Below are 20,355 nucleotides of genomic sequence, written 5' to 3'. Positions count from 1 at the left end.
GACAAATACGGATGCATCAGGTAAATGGGTTAACAGGTATTAGAAAGCGAAAAAGTGACACACTTCTTTTAGTGCCCTTAATTTCAGGAGCCCCTTATATGTTCACTGAAGTTAAGCATAAACATTACACCAGTAATTTGACAACACGTAATAACATGAAAGATCAGAGATGAAGCCTATGTTATTAAATCTTTTAACAGTTTTATTACTGCTGAATCACAATCCTTACAACTAGATTACCTGCTTGGTGACCTCAAACCGATTACTGTGGTGCATATATACAGAAAGTTGGGTTTGTAGATAGCTTTCTATAAAGATAAGCATGAGGGATAGATCCCTTTCATTTAATCACATCCTTTTAGAAAATAACCCAAATATCATTGCACTTTTATATTCACCTGAACAAGTGGAGAGGGTCTCACTTAAATGTTTCATTCAAAACAAAGATACCAAATTAAGCTTCTAAGACTTCCCAGTTTTATTTACTATTCTTGCTTCTTCTTGCCTGTGAGGTTTGTAGTAACTCTTCGACATATTGGTACAGAACCATGCCATGTTTTTAAATTGAACATGGGGTCAGAAAGGCTACCTGGCTCAGTCCATGTGTTCACTCCTACTGCCAGGTGCAGTTTGCCTCCCAGTCACCTTTTACATTAACTCTAGGAATAAAGTGGTTCTAGGTAAAGTACAAGTGTTAGAGAAAACAGGTGATTAAAGGGTGCGGACATGATGGAGAGACTTAAAGAAAAAGGAAGTAAAAAATTAAAGTATGTGAGTGAAGGCAAACAGTAGATAACAAAAGGGAGAGAATAACCACATGGGATAGAAACAGAGACAAAAGCATAGACATATGACCTTTAAAATAGTTTGTCTTTAAAATAATGCTTGGAGAAAGCAACTGGTTAACATCTGAAACCATGGCTGCTGAACCTCATCCAGGACCAGTAAATGAGTTATTGTAGGTATGAACAAAGTGATTAACTCGGCTCTGATAAACACTTCTGGCTGTATAGTCGTAACATGCACCTATGTAAGTTACTAACATGAATACCAGTAACAATCTTAATTGAATTAGCTTCTAACTTGTGAGCCCTTTAATTTTTGAACAGAAGTGGAGGCATTATAACCAACTGTTACATTTTTCAGTTACTACATGTAATGAGAACATACAGATGAAAGCTGAATGCAAAGGCTAATTATTTCATATAGTTTGTTTATAAAATCATCTACATTGATCTAAGACACAACAGGGAGGAGAGTGAGGACTGCAGATGCTGGAGGACAGAGTGGAAAAGTGTGGCGCTGGAAAAGCACAGCAGGTCAGGCAGCATCCAAGGAGAAGGAGAATCAATATTTCAGGCATAAGCTCTTCATCAGTAATGGGATGAAGGGTTTATGTCCCAAATGTCGATTCTCCAGCTCCTCAGATGCTGCCTGCCTGCTGTGCTTTTCCAGCGTCACAATTTTCGACTAAGACACAACAGACCAGCAGAGAGGGCAAATTTGATGTTTGCACTATGTATATTTTAGATTGCCATGAACAAAGTAAATGTTAACTCTAAACAAACCTTTATCAAGGATATCCTCAGCTCCATCCTCCCACTGATCTTCATCTTCATACTCATCGTCCACATCTTTTTAAAAGAAAGAGCAAATTGCAATTTTTCTGATATTTTAAACAAACATTCAAGTTCAAATAAGCAGTGCATTTATTTATTTGGAAATAATTCTCATGAGCATGGCAATGGTACCACCAAATGAATTGTTAGGGAGAAAACATTTTAAGCAGCATTACTTTAAACTTTAAAATATTTGTATCACTTCCAAACAAAAATCACATCTGCCAGGATGCACAGACTGCAATACAAAGGTGGATATTGGAAATCCGTAATAAAAATCAGCAGGAAAAACTCAGCAGGTCTGATGTGACACTTCTTTCAGAACTGAAGAGTCTTTGGATTTGAAAGGTTAGCTGTGTTTGTCTGTCCACAGATGCTCCCATTCCTGCTGACTTACTTTAACACTTTTGGTTTTTGTTTGGTCAGACTGCTAGATTGGATAAGAGAGGGGTATGTTCACATTAATAATCCAAAGGCCTAGGTTGGTTATCCAGACTGAGGAGGTCAAACTAGGGAATTTTAATTCAGATTATTAAAAGATATTTAGAATAAAAGTCTATTATAATTAAAAGTGATGAGAATATCCAGACACCAAATAATGTGGTTGATTCTTAATTGTCCGAGCTGGCCTAGCAAGTCACTGATCTGTGGAGATATGGACAATAAAAACTGGTTTTACCAGCTTCGCACATGCTATAAAAGAACAAAAAAATTACAACATCAAGTCTCTTGGTTTTCACACAGTCATCTGAATGCTGCCATAAACAAGCATGAGCTAACTTGCCACCACCTTAATATAAAAACAAGGTGACAATGAAGTATCTAAACCTTTTAAATTCCATCTGGCAGTCAGACCACAACAGGTATGAAGTCAAAATAGTCCAAGCTGAGTGCTCACAGTGTGTTGGGCATATCCTGCTTCCCATGGCAGTTATACATGCACCCATTAATGTGAAGTCTTAAGTCAGCATAAACAGGAATAAAACTGGCTCATTGAAATAAATTATAAATTTCTCTTCCATTAGTATTTTTCTTCCACTTCAAAAATCAAATAAGCACTCACTTCTTGCACACAGCAATGTGTCGATAGTGTCAACAGAGTGACTGGAAAATGGCACAAATTTCAAGGAACATACTCCAAAGAGATATTATACAATTATTTTTTTAAGGTATTTAGTGAAACATCAAATTTCAAGCACAGAGGATCTCAAATTTAAGGTAAATTTGTTCAAATTCTCAAACTGTTTATCCCCTCACAAAAATCATTAGCAAATGCAATTCTCCTAAAAAACATGGAAATTGTTTCACAAAACAAAGATTGCAAAGTTGAGAAGATATCGCAAACATTCATTACTATAACTATGCTGGTGGTTCTTGTAGTGCAGAGCCAGAAGGCCCAGGTGCAAATGTCCCTGTTTCATATGTAAACAGGTTGGTTGAAAATAACTATTAAAACTGCTGCCTGATAATGAAAGATGATCAGATTTTAAAAAACACATTCAGGCACATTATTGCAGAAAAATGCATATCATGTTCAGTACCAGCTTCATCCAAGATGAATCCTCCATGTCGTGGCTTCTTCTTGGGTCGGTCATCATCTTCTTCATCATACTCTTCCTCTTCTTCCTCTTCCTCCTCCTCCTCCTCTTCTTCCTCCTCCTCTTCTTCAGCTTCTTCCGCTTCCTCTATCTCACCTTCTACCTCTGCTTTCTCACTGCCCCTACTGGCAAGCTCTTCCTCCTCCTGAATGACAACAAAACAGACTGAGACAAATCAATGAAGAAGTAAATATTTGAACATTAAGAAGCTAAATGGAATCTGTCAACAAGTCAGAATTAAGCAAACACAACTATCTGGAAATATTACGTAGACCAAAGTTCTTTTCTCTGGTACTAAGTGGAAACATGAGAAGTCTTCATGAAGTAGTTGGATAGGAGGAATGTGGCTGAAACCAGAATAACTGGGTGTAAATACAAAATAATCACTGATAAATCAAACAAAAATTTGATGAGGTACTTCCTTAAATACAGCATGATAAGAATGTAGAAGTCACATGAAGCTGTTAGAGCAAAAAACTCCTGATGCAGTTAGAAGGACTTTTGACACTTATTTAAGACTACAGGAAATAGCAGTCATGAGGGCATCTGGAAATCAAAATATCGCCCTGGATACATTTTGATTTCAGGAGCAAAATTTCGGTTTTCAGCGACTCAATTTTCATTCTCACAATTCATTTACAGGTGATGCAATCATATTATTACATTACCTCCTGCTTTCACATTGATTTATTTTAGGTTTCTCTTCTTTAGATTGGTAAGATAGCAAAAGTACCAAAGATTACAACTATATGTCATTAAATCTTTCAACTTAGAATAGGATGCTTTTGTTAATTTTTCATTTCCATGTGACACTACAAATGTGTCTCACATCTAGAGTCTCTTAAAAAAAACTGAAAACAATTAACATAGTCTAGCAATTTTTGGTTTTGCTGCGCTAATTTCAAATTTTTAACCTTAATACTTCGGTAGAAAGTAAGTTCTGACAAATGTGTCAAAAGACTGCCTTTGAAAGATTCAACTGTGCAATGATGTGCATAAACAACATTCCTTAGTCTGCTGTTGTGTGTGCTGAATCCCACATTGCATATCATGAGTTGCCATATTTGCAGACTCTACCTCCTCTAACAGCACTGATTCATCCCATGTCAAAGCTGTCCTGAGTTTCATTTCATTCTTCATCTTATCCATAGCCTTAACACAAAATGTTTCTCTTTTCAGATGCAAATGAATGCTACCTCTATCAATATATAGGTACCGTTGCCCTCTGGATCATTTCTACCCATCCCCCCACCATTTATTTCTTCAGACCTAATCCATTCTTCTAGTCCCACCTAGAAGGGGTGTATTCACTTTACAGTCTGAACTTTCCATCTCTGATGTGAAATAATCTGTAGTCAGTGACAGACTCAGATTTATTCGATTATACCATAAACTCAATGTAATTTAGGTTCTGCACAACTCTTGAATTCTTACCATTGCCTTTCACCCACGTACATACTTAACTTGGGCATATGTCCTCCTCATAACCAACAGACCGTTTCGCCTACATCCAACATTCTACCACCATATCCTTCCCACCACTCCTCCCCCAAAAATCAGACTCCTCCTCCTGGTATCTCAATGCTCATCATGACATCAGTCATTTTAATTTCTTTACTGCCCTTACTCATTCTAACCTGTCTCCCTCAGAACACGCTGAACTCCAATCTCTCAGGTCTAACCTCATCATTGCTTTCAAACATGCTGACAAGGATGGTGCTGTTTTCACAACCCCAACAACCAATGGACCATGACTCCATCACCAACATCAAACTAGTTCTATTACTGACCTCAACTCCTCTGGAGATATCCTCTGCTGTGGTTCTGTTCGCCGAGCTGGAAGTTTTTGTTGCAAACGTTTCATCCCCTGTCTAGGTGACATCCTCAGTGCTTGGGAGCCTCCTGTGAAGTGCTTCTGTGGTGTTTCCTCCGGCATTTATAGTGGCCTGTTCCTGCCACTTCCGGTTGTCAGTTTCAGCTGTCCGCTGTAGTGGTCGGTATATTGGGTCCAGGTCTATGTGTTTGTTGATGGAGTTTGTGGATGAGTGCCAAGCTTCTAGGAATTCCCTGGCTGTTCTTTGTTTCGCTTGCCCTATAATGGTAGCGTTGTCCCCGTTAAATTCATGTTGCTTGTCGTCTGCGTGTGTGGCTACTAGGGATAGCTGGTCGTGTCGTTTCGTGGCTAGTTGATGTTCGTGGATGCGGATCGTTAGCTGTCTTCCTGTTTGTCCTATATAGTGTTTTGTGCAGTCCTTGCACGGGATTTTGTACACTACGTTAGTTTTGCTCACGAAGGACCCGATACCCAGCATGAACAAAACTAACGTAGTGTACAAAATCCCATGCAAGGACTGCACAAAACACTATATAGGACAAACAGGAAGACAGCTAACGATCCGCATCCACGAACATCAACTAGCCACGAAACGACACGACCAGCTATCCCTAGTAGCCACACACGCAGACAACAAGCAACATGAATTTGACGGGGACAACGCTACCATTATAGGGCAAGCGAAACAAAGAACAGCCAGGGAATTCCTAGAAGCTTGGCACTCATCCACAAACTCCATCAACAAACACATAGACCTGGACCCAATATACCGACCACTACAGCGGACAGCTGAAACTGACAACCGGAAGCGGCAGGGACAGGCCACTATAAATGCCGGAGGAAACACCACAGAAGCGCTTCACAGGAGGCTCCCAAGCACTGAGGATGTCACCTAGACAGGGGACGAAACGTTTGCAACAAAAACTTCCAGCTCGGCGAACAGAACCACAGCAACGAGCACCCGAGCTACAAACCTTCGCACAAACTTTGAAGATATACTCTTTAAGATAATAAGTTCCTACAGAGTACCCCAACACCCACATCCTTCCCAAAAGTCACAAATAGGTTAGCCTTGACAGACACATCATTTCAGCCTGCTACTATCCCACCAAACTTGTTTCCTTCTATCTAGATTCCGTTTCCTCTTCTCCAACTGAATAGCCTCTTAACAGTTATGTTTGGGATTTCTCTAATGTCCTGCAATATTTCAATAATTTCCATTGCTTGGTCCTAACTGCCTCCTCTTCACTACAGTCATCCAATTCCTCTACACCTCCATCCCCTAACAGGATGGTCTGAGAGCTCCTCACTTCCTCCTTGTAAAGAGGATAGAACAGTCCCAATTCATCACCACTCTCTTCCTGGCTGAATATGTCCTCTCATTGAACAGTTTCACCTTTACCGTGCCTCACTCCTACCAAATAAAAAGCATGGCTATGATTGAGTTTTATCTATATCTGTCTATTAAGAGGTATGTGGAACAATTCCCAACTGCAGACAGTCATTGACAGATTTCTGGATGCAAAGGGAATTGAGAGACATGGGATAGGGCAGGAAAATATAACTGGGGCAAAACTTCAATCATAATCTTACTGAATAGGTTGAAAGGAGCAAACACCTTTGTTCTGCTTCTATTTGTGCTCAGTCCCTGGAGTGGGACTTGGATCCACAATCTTCTGAATCAGAAGCAAATGTGATATCACTGAACTACAGCTACTCAGAGTTCAAACATTCAATCCAATCACAAATACAAGCAGGAGTTGAGGAAGGGTGGGAATGATGGCACATTTAGTCACAAAGAGTCAATATTTCATTTTCTCCAAATACAAAGTAACAAGTGAATTCACACAGTTTTAAGTACCTCAATATCCTCTTGCTCCTCTGCCTCACTGCTGTGGGAACTCTCATCATCGGTGAAGTTGCTACCATCGCTATCAGACATCTTGTAGATTCAGTGAAAGCCTGAAGTGGAAAAGGAATTTATAGAAAGCACAGAATTTAGGCAACTTCCTATGGAGTTATATACATTATTTCACGAACTTAGGGAGATTCATTTGAACAATGTAGACCTGCAACACTAATACATATATTAAATTAGACAGCTGATGGTACAAGGAAGAGCAAACACATATTTAAGGATCTGGGTGAGACACGAAATGGTAATGTGAGGACAGACTATTTTTATGCAGCGCCTGGTAAAGTCCTGGATATCTCAGTCTAAGAGCATGGTGCAAGTGTAAATGAACAACATTTTAAAAGGAAATTGAGGCAATGAGGCAATGAAATTGCATGGCTAAAGGAGTTGAGCAAGACAACAGAATTGGTTTGGACTGTTCTAACCAAAATCAGCATGGACTTGAAGGGTCAAAGAATCTATTTCCATGCTGTAGTAACCCTGTGACTTTACAGCAATAGAAGTGAAAAGCAAGAGATGATATGCTAAACTTGTACATTATTAGATAACAAACATTCAGACACATGGGGCAATTCTGGTGTCTCTGCCATAAAAATAAGGAGTTGAACAAGAAGATTTATGAGACAGATGATCTGGTCAGGAAATGTTGAACAAACTGGGGTTCTTTTCTCTAGAAGAGAGAGAGCTGATGAGGTGACTTGATAGCTTTAACATTATTGAAGGGTTCAATGGGATAGATGTCAAGAAAGTATTTCCACATAGATACAAGACAGTCACAATAGGGAACTCTAGAGAAATTGACTTGTCCACAGATGTATTTGATGTAAATAGATGCAGGGGAAATTAGATTACAAGGTTAAGAGATAATTGTGTTATATAGATTCTGAAAACAAATGAGAACACTACTGGGGATGTTAACTTATTAACCTATGACCTTGCTTAAAAAGAGCACACAGACATGAAAATGCAGTTTTCAAAGGCTGACAGCAATTGTGAATGCTAAATTGATGCAATTGTTTGATCACAGAAAACATAGAACACAGTTCACCGTAGTGGATAAATGTTAGCACTGAATTGGGATTTTGACCATTGCTTAATTCATGCATTTCATTCTTGTAATTGAGCTTTGGTGAACATACTTTTTCCCTGCCCACTGGAACAAGAGAGACACCTATTCTTTCTCATGTCTAAGGGTACAAGGACATTCTAGTTGTCTTGCAGCATAGAACCATACAGACAATGGAAAGCCAATATAATGTGGATGTTGGGGAAGACAAAATGAACCCACATTGGTAAGGATACTACAATATTTTCCTATTTTTAATTAGCTGCATTGGGAGCCATGAGACCGCAATATTACAAGCAAATTTTTGAGTATAATGGATTTTTAAAATTAACTTGCATTCTTCGTAAAGAAGGTGACTTACTATTCACAGGAAACTGATTTTTTACTAACAGCAGGAAAGTTACATAGGGATGGAGATTCAAATGGGAGGAAGCGATTAATGCTTCAGAAAATAAAAGTGGCTGAAAATCTACTCATTCCTATATCCTGAATTAGTTAGTTACATCAATTAATCCAGTTTACTGATAGGTACTGCAGCACATTTTAAAATTATTTTGAAAACCTCATGCATTGAATTAAACACCCAATATTTATACCAATTTCCTCAAGTCCTCTCCCAATATTGCAAGGCGGGCATATTAAATAACATATTTTGCCCAAGTACAGATCACAAATTTCCAACAGCATTTTCTATGATGGGCACTGACTCATCTTTGACACTTAATAATATCTAAATCCTTCTTGACCAAGGGTTTTGTCACAGTATTTGCTCTGGTCCAAGTGGTAAACCTTCAAACTTATCTGTTCAGTCACCACTGCATTAAACTAGACGCAATAAAAAGATACAACACTAAAGGAGGCTATTCAGCCTATTGTACCTGTGGGAGCTCGTTGGTAGAACTCTCAACTAAACCCCCTCCCCAGCTCTTTCCCCACAGACCTACACATTTCTCCATTTCAATGTCCAATATCAAACTGCCTTTTAAATATTACTGACCCTATTTCCACAATACTTTCCAGCAAAGCATTCCTGACCACACTCTCATCACATGAGGAAACATTGTCATCTCTACTCTGGTTCTTTGGCTAGTTTTCTGTCATCTGACCTTCTGTAGCTGAAAAAGTTTCTCATTGTTTACTTGACCAAAGCCCTTTGTTATTTGATTAGATTACTTACAGTGTGGAAACAGGCCCTTCGGCCCAACAAGTCCACACCGACCCTCCAATGAGCAACCCAACAGACCCATTCCCCTACATTTACCCCTTCACCTAACACTAAGGGCAATTTAGCATGGCCAATTCACCTAACCTGCACATTTATGAACTGTGGGAGGAAACCAGAGCACCCGGAGGAAACCCACGCAGACACGGGAAGAATGTGCAAACTCCACACAGACAGTTGCTTGAGACGGGAATTGAACCAGTGTCTCTGGCGCTGTGAGGCAGCAGTGCTAACCACTGTGCCACCATGCCACCCACTATTAATCAAGGGATGTCTTTTAAATTCTGAACCAGCATTACAACGTTTTGGGTTATGAACATCTATTAAATTTTCCCTTAACCTTCTCAGCACAGGTTTCTCTCGTGGTAAACTGGAGTCAATAGTTAGGAAGGCAAATACAATGTTGGCATTTATTTTGAGGGGACTTGAATATAAAAGCATGGATGTACCTCTGAGGCTCTATAATGAAAAGCTTAACATATGAGGAACATTTGTGGATTCTGGATCTGTACTTGATGGAGTTTAGAAGGATGGGGGGAGGGGTGTGTGCAGTCTAATTGAAGCTTGCAGAATATTGAATGGCCTGCACAGAGTGGACGTTGGGAAGATGTTTCCATTGGTAGGAGAGACTAGGACCCAAGGGCACAGTCTTAGAGTAAAAGGAAAACTTTTAGAACGGAGATAAGGAGAACTTCTTCCATGGAATTCATTGCTACATAAGGCTGTGGAGGCCAGGTCATTGAGTTATATTTAAGACTGAGATAGATAGATTCTTGATTGTCAAGGGGATCAAGGGTTACAGGGAGAAAGTGAGAGGATGGGGTCGAGAAACATATGAGTCATGATTGAATGGCAGAGCAGACTCAATGGGCTGAATAGCCTAATTTCTGCTCTTATATCTTATGGTCAAAAGGATAAAAACCACTGCTTCTCCAGTCTCTGCATAAAACTGAAATTCTACAACGCTGCTACCATTCTAGGACATTCTTTTCTAAACTATCCCATTTACTTCTCCTATTATCTTATGAGGATTTGTATACTTGCAAACCCAGGTTTCTATTTCTCATGCCCTCTTTTTATCAGTTAAGGTTCTCAATCTCAGTATCACTGGAGTGGGCTAAAAATATCTCTGGAGCGGCATGCAGCTCTTTATAAGTTACATTTGGTTTTGTTTAAGAATCCTGTTCATTTACTGTCTATATGCAGGATGTCAAAAAAGTCCTCTTTTTATTGACTAATTAGCAGTAACCCACAAAACATGGAGTGAAATTTGGACCTTCACTTTATTAAATTCCGATCACATTCCATCCTTCAAAAATGATTCACCTCAAGTCAACTCCATTCCATTACAATACTTTCACCATCTCATACGATCACCATTCGATCACTTCTTCCACCACCTCTATTAAAACCCCTCCATTGTATTCTATAACCATTCCCCATCTCCTCGACCTTCCCCCTCAATCTTTCTCCCTCCAACTTATCAGTCTGCTCTTGCTGTCTCTGATGTCACATTGCATTGTGAATGTACAGGAGCATGGGTGACAATCAACTAATCCCTTCCTCTCACTTTATATAGAGGCCAAAATTTGCAGCCTTATTTTCCAGAAGACAGAGAAGGGCAAAAGCCAGAAGAGGATCAGTAAGCACTAAGTTGGGGGGGGCAGAGAATAATGCCAGCCATGGAACAATTACAGAGTGTCAGGGAGCAACAATAGCCATTGAACAGGCACTGAGAGACAGAGAGTGGCAAGTGACAGTTATCAAGGATTAGAGACCATCAAGCAGGAGGCCAATTACTGCGGATTATTGTGGTGATAGAATGAGAAATTATTACAACACAGAAGGAGGTCACTTGGTCCATCACGCCTGCAATGGCTTTATTATGTACGGCCAGTCTCCTACTTTTTCCCCATATCCCATTACTATCCAAAACACCACTCAATGCCCTCTTAAATATCTCAATTGAAATTGATTCCATTACATTCCCAGGCAGTGCATTCCAAACCCTAACACCTCATTGTGAAGTTTTTTTTCACTTCATCCTTGCTTTGTTTACAAATCACTAAGTCTATGTTCTCTTGGTCTTTCTTTCTTAAGTGGAGGCAGTACCTCCCAATCTACTCCATCCAACCTGCTAATGATTTCAAAAGTCTCAATCCAATCTTCTCTTGGGTGCTTTCTCTCAGGGAGGAACTGCTGAAGTTCCTCATCTCTGGAATCATTCCAGTAAGTCACTTCAGCACCCTTGCACATCTTTCCTATAATGTGATACCCACAACTCTACACAACACTCCAACTGAGGTCTGACAAGCTAAACATCACTTCCTTACTCTTGTGCTCTCTGCTCTAATTAATAAAACCAAGAATGCTATACGCTTTATTCATTGATCTCTCTGGAGAAGAAAGTGAGGACTGCAGATGTTGGAGATCAGTGTCGAAGAGTGTGCTGCTGGAAAAGCACAGCAGATCAAACAGCATTGGAGGAGCAGGCAAATCAACATTTCGGGGATAAGCCCTTCATCAGGAATGATTCCATCCCTCAGCTCACAAGCCTCATTCCTGATGAAGGGCTTATGCCTGAAACATCAATTTTCCTGCTCTTTGGATGCTGCCTGACTGGCTGTGCTTTTCCAGCACCACACTCTCATCACTGATCTCTGCATCTGTCCTGTTACCTTCAATGATCTGTGCACACCCAGGTACCAACACCAGACACCAAGTTTATAGTTTAAACAAAAGAATTAACGACTTACTAACAATGCAGTAGTTTTTAAACAGAGCAAAGTTAAACCACAAGATATTCTAACTACTGACTATAAGTTAAACCTAATCTTCTCTGATTCAAGCTATACCCCTCCCCATCCCCACCACCACTTTCTCTGTAACTTCTTTGCAGACTTGTTCCTCCACATCCTTTCCTCTAGTTGGTGAGTCTGTAGACTACACTGTATAGTGTAATTTCACCTTTTCTGTTCTATAGCTCAAGCCAAATTTAAATCTTCAGAGCCATCTTCCTAGATGCTCTGCTTAGCTAATTATGTTACCCTCCTTCTCTACTTCCTTTTCCATCTTTCCTGAACAATGTATATCCAGGAATATTAAACACCCAGTCTCACTATCCTTCTTGTATTTTTTAAACTTTCGTTCCCTTCTGCGATGCCTGCATAACATTGATCATATTGTAGCTCAGATTCTGATATTATGTATTTTGTCTTTTTATATTAACAGTATTTATATTATTAAGTGTTTGTCTGTGGTCACATTCTAACAGTGAAACAAAGTAATTTGTAATCCTGATATTATAGTTGACCCCCGGATGGACTTCCATCTGCATATTTACAATGACCATGCTTCACAAGTAACTGATCGATTAGATGAGAACTTTGCTTTTAACAGCAAACCCTGGTCTGTCTTTCTTCCTTATAACAATCCTTTCATTATGGTCACCTATTTCTACTCCATAACCGCTAAACTCTGCTCCTGTGTCAGCTCAGACCATAACTTGCATGTTTTGCTACTAGATTTGACAATTCCATTGAAGCCGAGCTGGAAAAAAGTTGTTGCCAGTATCCTGATTTATACTTACCCCACTCACCTCTCACTTCTGAGCTTGCTGACCTATATAGGTCCCAGCTAAACGTTCAGCTAAATTTTAAAATTCACATTCTTATTTTCAAGTCCCTCCATGGCCTCCCATCACTTTGTATTGCCTTCCCATCCTACAAACGTAAAAGATTTCTTTGCTCCTCCATTCTAACCTTTCCACATTCTCAATTTGAATTGTTCCACCATTTGTACTGGGTCTTTGGCTGCCAAAGCACTTCACTCTGGAATTCCTCCCTGACCCTTTTCACATTTTTGTTCCCTTAAGATGTCCTCAAAGCTGACCAAGCTTTGAGTTATCCTCCATATTTTCTCATCTGGTTTGGAGTCAAGTTTTGCTTTGTTATACTTTAAGAAGTTCCGTTTCTTTAAAAGCCCAATTCCATATATCCTGTTCAGCTCTTACTACAGCTTGTGGTAGTGATTTCCACATTCTCCTGAAAAAAAAATTGGATTTATTGATGGTTATCTGAGATTTGGACAACTTCACAACTAAAAACATCATTTCCACATCAGCCCTTTCAATCCCCTTCATAATTTAAAAGACTGCTGCTAAGAACAGGCTTCAGCCTTCTTTTTCCTAGATAAAAGAACCATAAGCATGTTCTTTCATTTTTGCTAGAGACAGGCTCTCACTTCTGCAAATATTGTTTGCACTTCCACCAGCAACTCTAAATCCTATTACAGGAACAAGAATTGCTCACAGTGTTCCAAGTATAGTGTCCCACAGTTCAGTATAAGTTGACAGCTTTGTAAATCTATGTCACCGAAAGCAAAGCCGAATGCTGTTTGCTTTTCTTCAAAATACAACTGACCATAGAGATGTACAGCACGGAAACAGACCCTTCGTTCCAACTCATCCATAATGACCAGGTATCCCAACCTAATCTAATCCCAGTTTGATATTTCTAATGATTTGAGGTATGTGGACCATAATCATTTTGTTTTACTACCCCATTTAACTCTTTCATACAGTTTCCTCATTTTCCGCTAACCAAATTTTAGTACCTCACACTTTCCTGCACTGTTTACAATTCATTTCCAAATGCAGGCAAATGGGACTAAATTTATTTGGCTGGCATGGACAATTTGGACTGAAGGATCTGTTTCTGTGCTGTATATCTCTATGAGCTGATGTTATGAGCTGATGACATACCCACACTGAAAGTCTATTACACCCTTTGGTAATTTCTCAGTCTTCCTCAGAATCACTATAATCTTACCTCATTCCATCTCCCACTCTTCCCCATACACCAAGAACGTCAGATGTTATGCACAAAGTTTGCATTTGTACTTTGGATTCAAGAGTCCAAATTATCAATGTAAACGACATGGATTCTTCTGGAACAACACTTCCCACCATTTGTTAGTCTGAGTAGCTACCCTTAACTCAAAATGTGTTTTCTGTTCTGTGCCCAGTTTGCTACCCATTCTTCTACTGCCTGTCGTATGAATCCGCCTGCCAAACAGTAACAACAAAAAATAACAAAGAAATTTGTTCAGAACAGGTGCTGCTGCAAATACATACCAATGTGCAAATGATTATAAAAGATGGATAAGTTTACAGATGATTCTCTTATCACACTGGTGAGCTCAAAGGGCCCACATCTTTCACATTAACAGGCTTTCCTTTCTCAGGCACTGACATATATATTGTGCATTTTCAGTAAGTAATGTCACACACCAGAAGTTGAGTGTTCTCTGCAGTTATGGTTTCAGAACTTAACGGTAGAATTTAAAATTGATTTTTTTGTGTCAAAAGTTTGATCAAGAAGAATATTTGTAAAAGTCAATCAGCAAGCTCAATGCAAATCTCTGCAAATATGGAGACTAGTCAACACCATCTCCCTATTGACATCCAAAATGAGCATGAATCAGCAAAGACTGATGGGAATAAACATTACCTCTCTCCACCAGCTGCAAGAGTCCTCCATTAAATGATCCCCAGCAGTCACCCTTCAGCTCATTATAAGCACAGCTTCAAAGCAGAATCCCCAGTGCTCCTAATATGATGTTTAATTGCTAAGTTCATTTGAGCATTATGGTGACATACAAGTCATTCATCTAGCACCTTTGACCTTAGTCATTAGTAAACGTTCAAAATGCTTCACTTCACAGGAGTATTATAAAATAAATATGCCACTGGGCTGCATAATGAGGTATTAGGTGAGATGACCAAATGTTTGATCAGAGGTGGGTTTGAAGGAGGGTATTAAAGTAGAAGAGAGGGATAGGGAGGTATAAGTAGTGAATTCCAGAGCTTGGGTCACAGGCAGTTGAAGGCACAGTCGCCAATGATGAAGCAATTATAATTGGGTGCACAACAGGCCAGTATTAGAGCAGCACAGAGATGAGAAACTGTGGGTTGGAAGATATTACAGACATAGGGAGCGGCAAGGCTGCAGAGGGATTTGAAAAGAGGCACAAGACTTTTAAAATAAAATACTATACATGTTGGAAATCAAAATTAATACAAAGGTGACAGAAAAAATTCAATTCTATTGAAAGGTCATCAGCCCAAAAACTTAACTACTTCACTGTCCACAAATGCTGCCAGACCTGAATTTCTCCAGCATTTTTTATTCTTCTCTGAAGAATTTTATGATCATAATACTGCATTGTTGCTTCAAGGTTGGATTTGGACATATTGCTAGAGCAGGGATTTGGGCCATGCCCATGGTACACTTGACTTAGGAATGTTTAGCAGTGGAATACTCAGCAGTACAATTTTACACTGCCATACAGAACACATAAGGGAAGCATTTCTCTTCCTAGGAGGAATATCCCTCAATGAGTACCAAAACAAAACAAAAGCAAACACAGACATTTTCCAAATTAAACATGCATTCCTTTCAATTGCTTCTTTGTAAAGCATTTAACAAGTGGAAAAATGGAAAGAACCAGGGGTTCTATCATAAAATAAATAAATCTTCAAAACAGAGCAGCAGTTTAGCCAACGGTAAACATGCAAAATGCTTATCCCGATATTAAAAAAGCCATGTTGAAGAGAGGGGAAAGTGACAAGAGGCTGGGCAAAGGCAGATCAAAGTAGTACCACAAAGGTCCCAGGATAACATTCAGGGTATCACTAGCCAGCCATTCATCTACTGGCCTGGCATAGTGTATTCCAGGTTTACTATACCAGGAGGTACGCAGAGTTTTGAAGGATTTTCTAGAGAACGTCATTAGGGGCTCAGTCAATCCACAGTGAACACACCAATCTCAAGACTAAAATTACTATGGGTGTGGTGTATGTGCTGAAACATCGGCACAGACCCTACATGGTGGGTGAAGTTCATTTAAGAAAGAAAAATAACATCTGTACCCTTTCAACGGAAATCACAAAACTTCTAAATGACACAAAATAACAGGAATACTGATTGGACCCAATGGGCCGAATAGTTTCTGTCAATTCTGTGAAGTTTGTGGGAAACAGGTGAGATTCAGTAACAGAAGAGATTCAACAACAGAAGAGAAAGGCCATTGGAAGTGATATTAGGGTAGAAAAGAAGCAATAGTAGTATTCGGATCATGGAATGCACATTCAGAATGCAAAAATGAGAGACAAACTGAAAAAGGCAAAGAAATCAAAACAAAATGAGTACAGAGATTACAATCTGAAATTGCTGAACTTAAGGTTGAGTCCAAAAGACTGGAGTACCTAGCTGAAAAGTGAGGTCATGATGTGGAGGTGCCAGTGTTGGGACTGAAGTGGATAAAGTTAAACGTCACACACCACCTGGTTATAGTCTAACAGGTTTATTTCTAAGTACAATCTTGCAGAGCTTGCTCTCTCTCCATGGATGCTATCTGATCCACTGGGATCTCCAGCGTTTGTTGTTTTCATTATAGATTCCAGCATATACAATCGTTTGCTTCTATTTAAACAGTGGGTACTTGAGCAAATTGTCAGTGTGGAAATTTTAATCAACCTGCATAGGAACGATGTTGTGAAACTTGAAAGGGTTCAGAAAAGACTTGCAAGGATGTTGCCAAGATGGGAGGGTTTGAGCGATAGCAAGAGGCTGAATAGGCTGGGGCTGTTTTCCCTAGAGCATCAGAGGTTTGTAAAATCATGAGGGGCATGGATAGGGTAAAGAGGCAAGGTCTTTTTCCCTGGGGTGGGGGAGCCCAGAACTAGAGGGCATAGGTTTAGGGTGAGAGGGGAAAGATATAAAAGGGACCTAAGGGGCAACTTTTTCACGCAGAGGGTGGTGCAAGTATGGAATGAGCTGCCAGAGGATGTGGGGAGGCTGGTAGAATTACAGCATTTAAAAGGCATCTGGATGTGTATATGAATAGGAAGGGTTTAGAGGGACATGGGGGGCCAAGTGCTGGCAAATGGGATTAGATTTGGTTAGGATATCTGATCAGCATGGACGAGTTGAATCAAAGGGTTTGTTTCCATGTTGTACATCCCTATGACTCTATCACATTGCTCCTTCGTCTGAGCTGAAATGTCACCTTTTTTTTTTAAATAAAACCTTAAGTTATTTCAGGAATAACTTAAAAGAAGTTCTGGGATTTACATATTAATGATTCTAAACTTGCAACCCATTCTCAAAGATGAAAGACTTAACAGCAATCTCGGTTTGTTCAAAATATCACATCAGTTGTATGACAATACGATCTTTTGCTATAAATGTGTGTCTTTTGATCCTATTCCATTAACTACCTGACGAAGGAGCAGCATTCCAAAAGCTTGTACTTCCAAATAAAGCTGTTGGACTACAACCTGGTGTTGCGTGAAAAGTGAGGTGCCATCCCTTGAGCTTATGTGGAACTTTAGTGAAACACTGCAGCAAGCCAAAGACAAAGGTCAATGTTAGAGTAAGAATTAAAACAACAGCTGACCAGTAGCTCGGCGTCTTGCATGCAGACATGATTTTCATGACTTTACCCTGTAACATTGAGGAGGATAATTTCCTATCCTTTTATCTCTCAGTTCATTTCATTCCATCTCATATCCCACACCTCTGAATGTAGCCATCCAGCTAAGTCCAGACTAACCAAACCATTACCAACAGCAAATACAGTTCATTTGAGAAGGAATCTTAATAACCACAGGGCCAGAAGTCAGACGACACCAGGTTATAGTCCAACAGGTTCATTTGAAATCATCTTTGCCAGGTGACGAAGGGACAGTGCTCCGAATGCTTGCGATTCCAAATAAACCTGTTGGACTATAATCTGGTGTTGTCTGACTTCTGGTCTTGTCCACCCCAGTCCAACATCAGCACCTCTACATCATAACCACAGGGCGGCAACAAACACAATATTTTGCCCTCATACCCCACAGACAGCAATACACCACAAATTACACAGGTACCACTAGATAAAAAACATTGCCTTTTCCAAAGTATTCACTGCATAATTAAATCATAATTGAATTACTGACAAAATACATGAAGGTTCCAGGAAACCCAGAAATAAGAGCTTAGGAACACGAGTAGGCTATTCAGTCCAGTGAACCTGTTCCATCATTTAATACAACTGTGGCTGATGGAACATTTCAATGCTTTTTACCCAAACTATCTGCAGAACCCTTGGTGCCATTGATAATCATTAATCTATTAATCTGTACTTTAAATATCCTCAAAAACTGGACTTCCACAGAAGACATGAAAAGTTTGGAAATCACATGCTCCAAAGTCACCATCTTCTTAACTCGCATGCCAAGAACCTAACAAAACGCGAAATAAATCATTTGTTTTATTCATTCATGAGATATAGGTGATGATGGCTGGGGACAGCATTTATTGCCCACCCCTAGTTGCCCTGTATCCTGCTCCCATTGTCCCGATACTGTATAGCCTTTAATCCCTGTATCGGTATTTAACTTCACTTTGAGCTAACTTCTTAAGCCACTGTAGACCATGTGCTGTAGGGACACCCACAGTGCTGTTAAAAAGGGAGTTCTCGGATCTTGACCCAGTGACATTGAAGGAACAGCGATATATTTCCAAATCAGGATAGTGTGTGACTTAGAGGAGAACTTGCAAATGTGCCCACATACAGTCATTCTCCACATCCGCGAATGATGAGTGTGGAGCTCCCTAAAAAAGCTCAAAATGGTTAAAAATATGCAAATTTTGTTGTTACTTATGTTTTGGCACAAATGGTTGAATTTACAATTCAAAATTTTTTGGGTATAGGTTTAATGTATCTGCTTCCCTTGTTTTTAAAAACATACTGTGGCTCTTTGAGATGTCAAACTCCAATATGTCATTTGTGTTTTTTCTCTCTGCAAAGACTGTAAAGAATGCATTTCGAACCCTTCATATGTACTTTTAATTTTTTTAATAAATAAAGTATGGTTTTGCAATAAAATTCTGCTGCCTTGGTTCTTCAAGATCAAAAAGATTATGAGGGCTTGGAAAGTGCCTAGTTCATGCTTACTTAAAAGCAGGTTGCAAAACAAACAAGTCAGAATTTTAAATTGGGAAATTAAAGTACAGACATACTATGATCAATGACCATAATCAAATCCAATCACCAACTGTTCAAAATGGGTCATGATCAAACAAAATCAGATTGTTGGCAGACTAAACGTCCACGTTTTCAGTATATCATACATGAATCAGTGAAAACTGAAAGAGTCACACAGTTTCATAAAGAGGACTCCCGGTGGATTGGAAACGTTAACTTTGTTTCTCTCTCCAAGGATGGTGCTCGACCTGCTGACTTTCTCCAGCGGGTTATTTAAGGACGGTGCATTTTGTTTATTTTGAGATGTCTACAGCCGCTGGGGGCCTGGTGTCGGCTCATTTCGCCTTCTCTCTTGCTGCGGTGGATTACTGTTTTAGACATTCAACCCCTCTCCATAAACCCGACCGTTTCCCTCAACACGAAGCTGAACCAAGTGGCAGCCTGCAGCAGGAGGATGCCACCTGTTAGCCCGGAGTTTGACCCCAGGCACCAGGAGGGCCTACTGCTGGCTCCCTTGACTGCACCGGCCTGCGGGACAGGCCCAGAGGGACAGCCGCCCGGGGAGAGGGCTCGGGGGAAGCCGCCGCGGCCTAGCTGCTGGCTTCGGGCCTGAGCGGTTCAGGTAGATCCCGAATCGCTGGGAGCGCGGTTTTCTTTTACTCGCCAATTACCGATTTATCGCTCACTTACCGACAACTGGCGGCAGCGACGCCTCGTCTCTCCTCCCCTTCCCTTCCCTTCAGTCACTCTGGGAGAAAGAGAAAGATCGAAGACTTCCCACCGACACGGGGAAAGCGAGGAGAACGGGGATCGTTTGTGCTCGACCCACGACACCGGGCGTCAATGCGTGCGCGCCCTCACCGCAGGTCAGTGCGTTCCGCCGTGCGTGCGCGCCCTCACCGCAGCAACAGGCGTCAGTGCGTTCCGCCGCGCGCGCCCTCACCGCAGCAACAGACGTCATGCGTTCCGCCGTGCGCGCCCTCACCGCCGTAACAGACGTCAGTGCGTTCCGCCGTGCGCGCCCTCACCGCAGCAACAGACGTCATGCGTTCCGCCGTGCGCGCCC

The 20,355-nt window shown here is 40.5% G+C and overlaps 1 protein-coding gene across 1 annotated transcript in view; it reads right to left on the bottom strand.

Moving 5' to 3' along the window:
• supt5h (SPT5 homolog, DSIF elongation factor subunit) overlaps positions 1-20,134 on the bottom strand; it is an 83,347-nt gene extending 63,213 nt beyond the window's left edge. Inside the window, exons 1-4 of the mRNA XM_043681017.2 lie at positions 19,980-20,134; positions 6,913-7,013; positions 3,161-3,362; positions 1,569-1,634 (exon numbers count right to left, since the gene is read on the bottom strand). Coding sequence (XP_043536952.1) covers positions 1,569-1,634; positions 3,161-3,362; positions 6,913-6,993 — 349 coding nt within the window. The 5' untranslated portion in view covers positions 6,994-7,013; positions 19,980-20,134. The remainder of the gene's footprint in view (positions 1-1,568; positions 1,635-3,160; positions 3,363-6,912; positions 7,014-19,979) is intronic.
• Positions 20,135-20,355: the final 221 nt, after the last annotated feature.

The sequence above is a fragment of the Chiloscyllium plagiosum genome, unplaced genomic scaffold (genome assembly GCF_037043375.1).
Source record: "Chiloscyllium plagiosum isolate Xiang-an unplaced genomic scaffold, Cpla_swu_hap1 HiC_scaffold_47, whole genome shotgun sequence".
Lineage (NCBI taxonomy): Eukaryota > Metazoa > Chordata > Chondrichthyes > Orectolobiformes > Hemiscylliidae > Chiloscyllium > Chiloscyllium plagiosum.
This window is presented reverse-complemented; position numbering and strand designations above follow the sequence as displayed.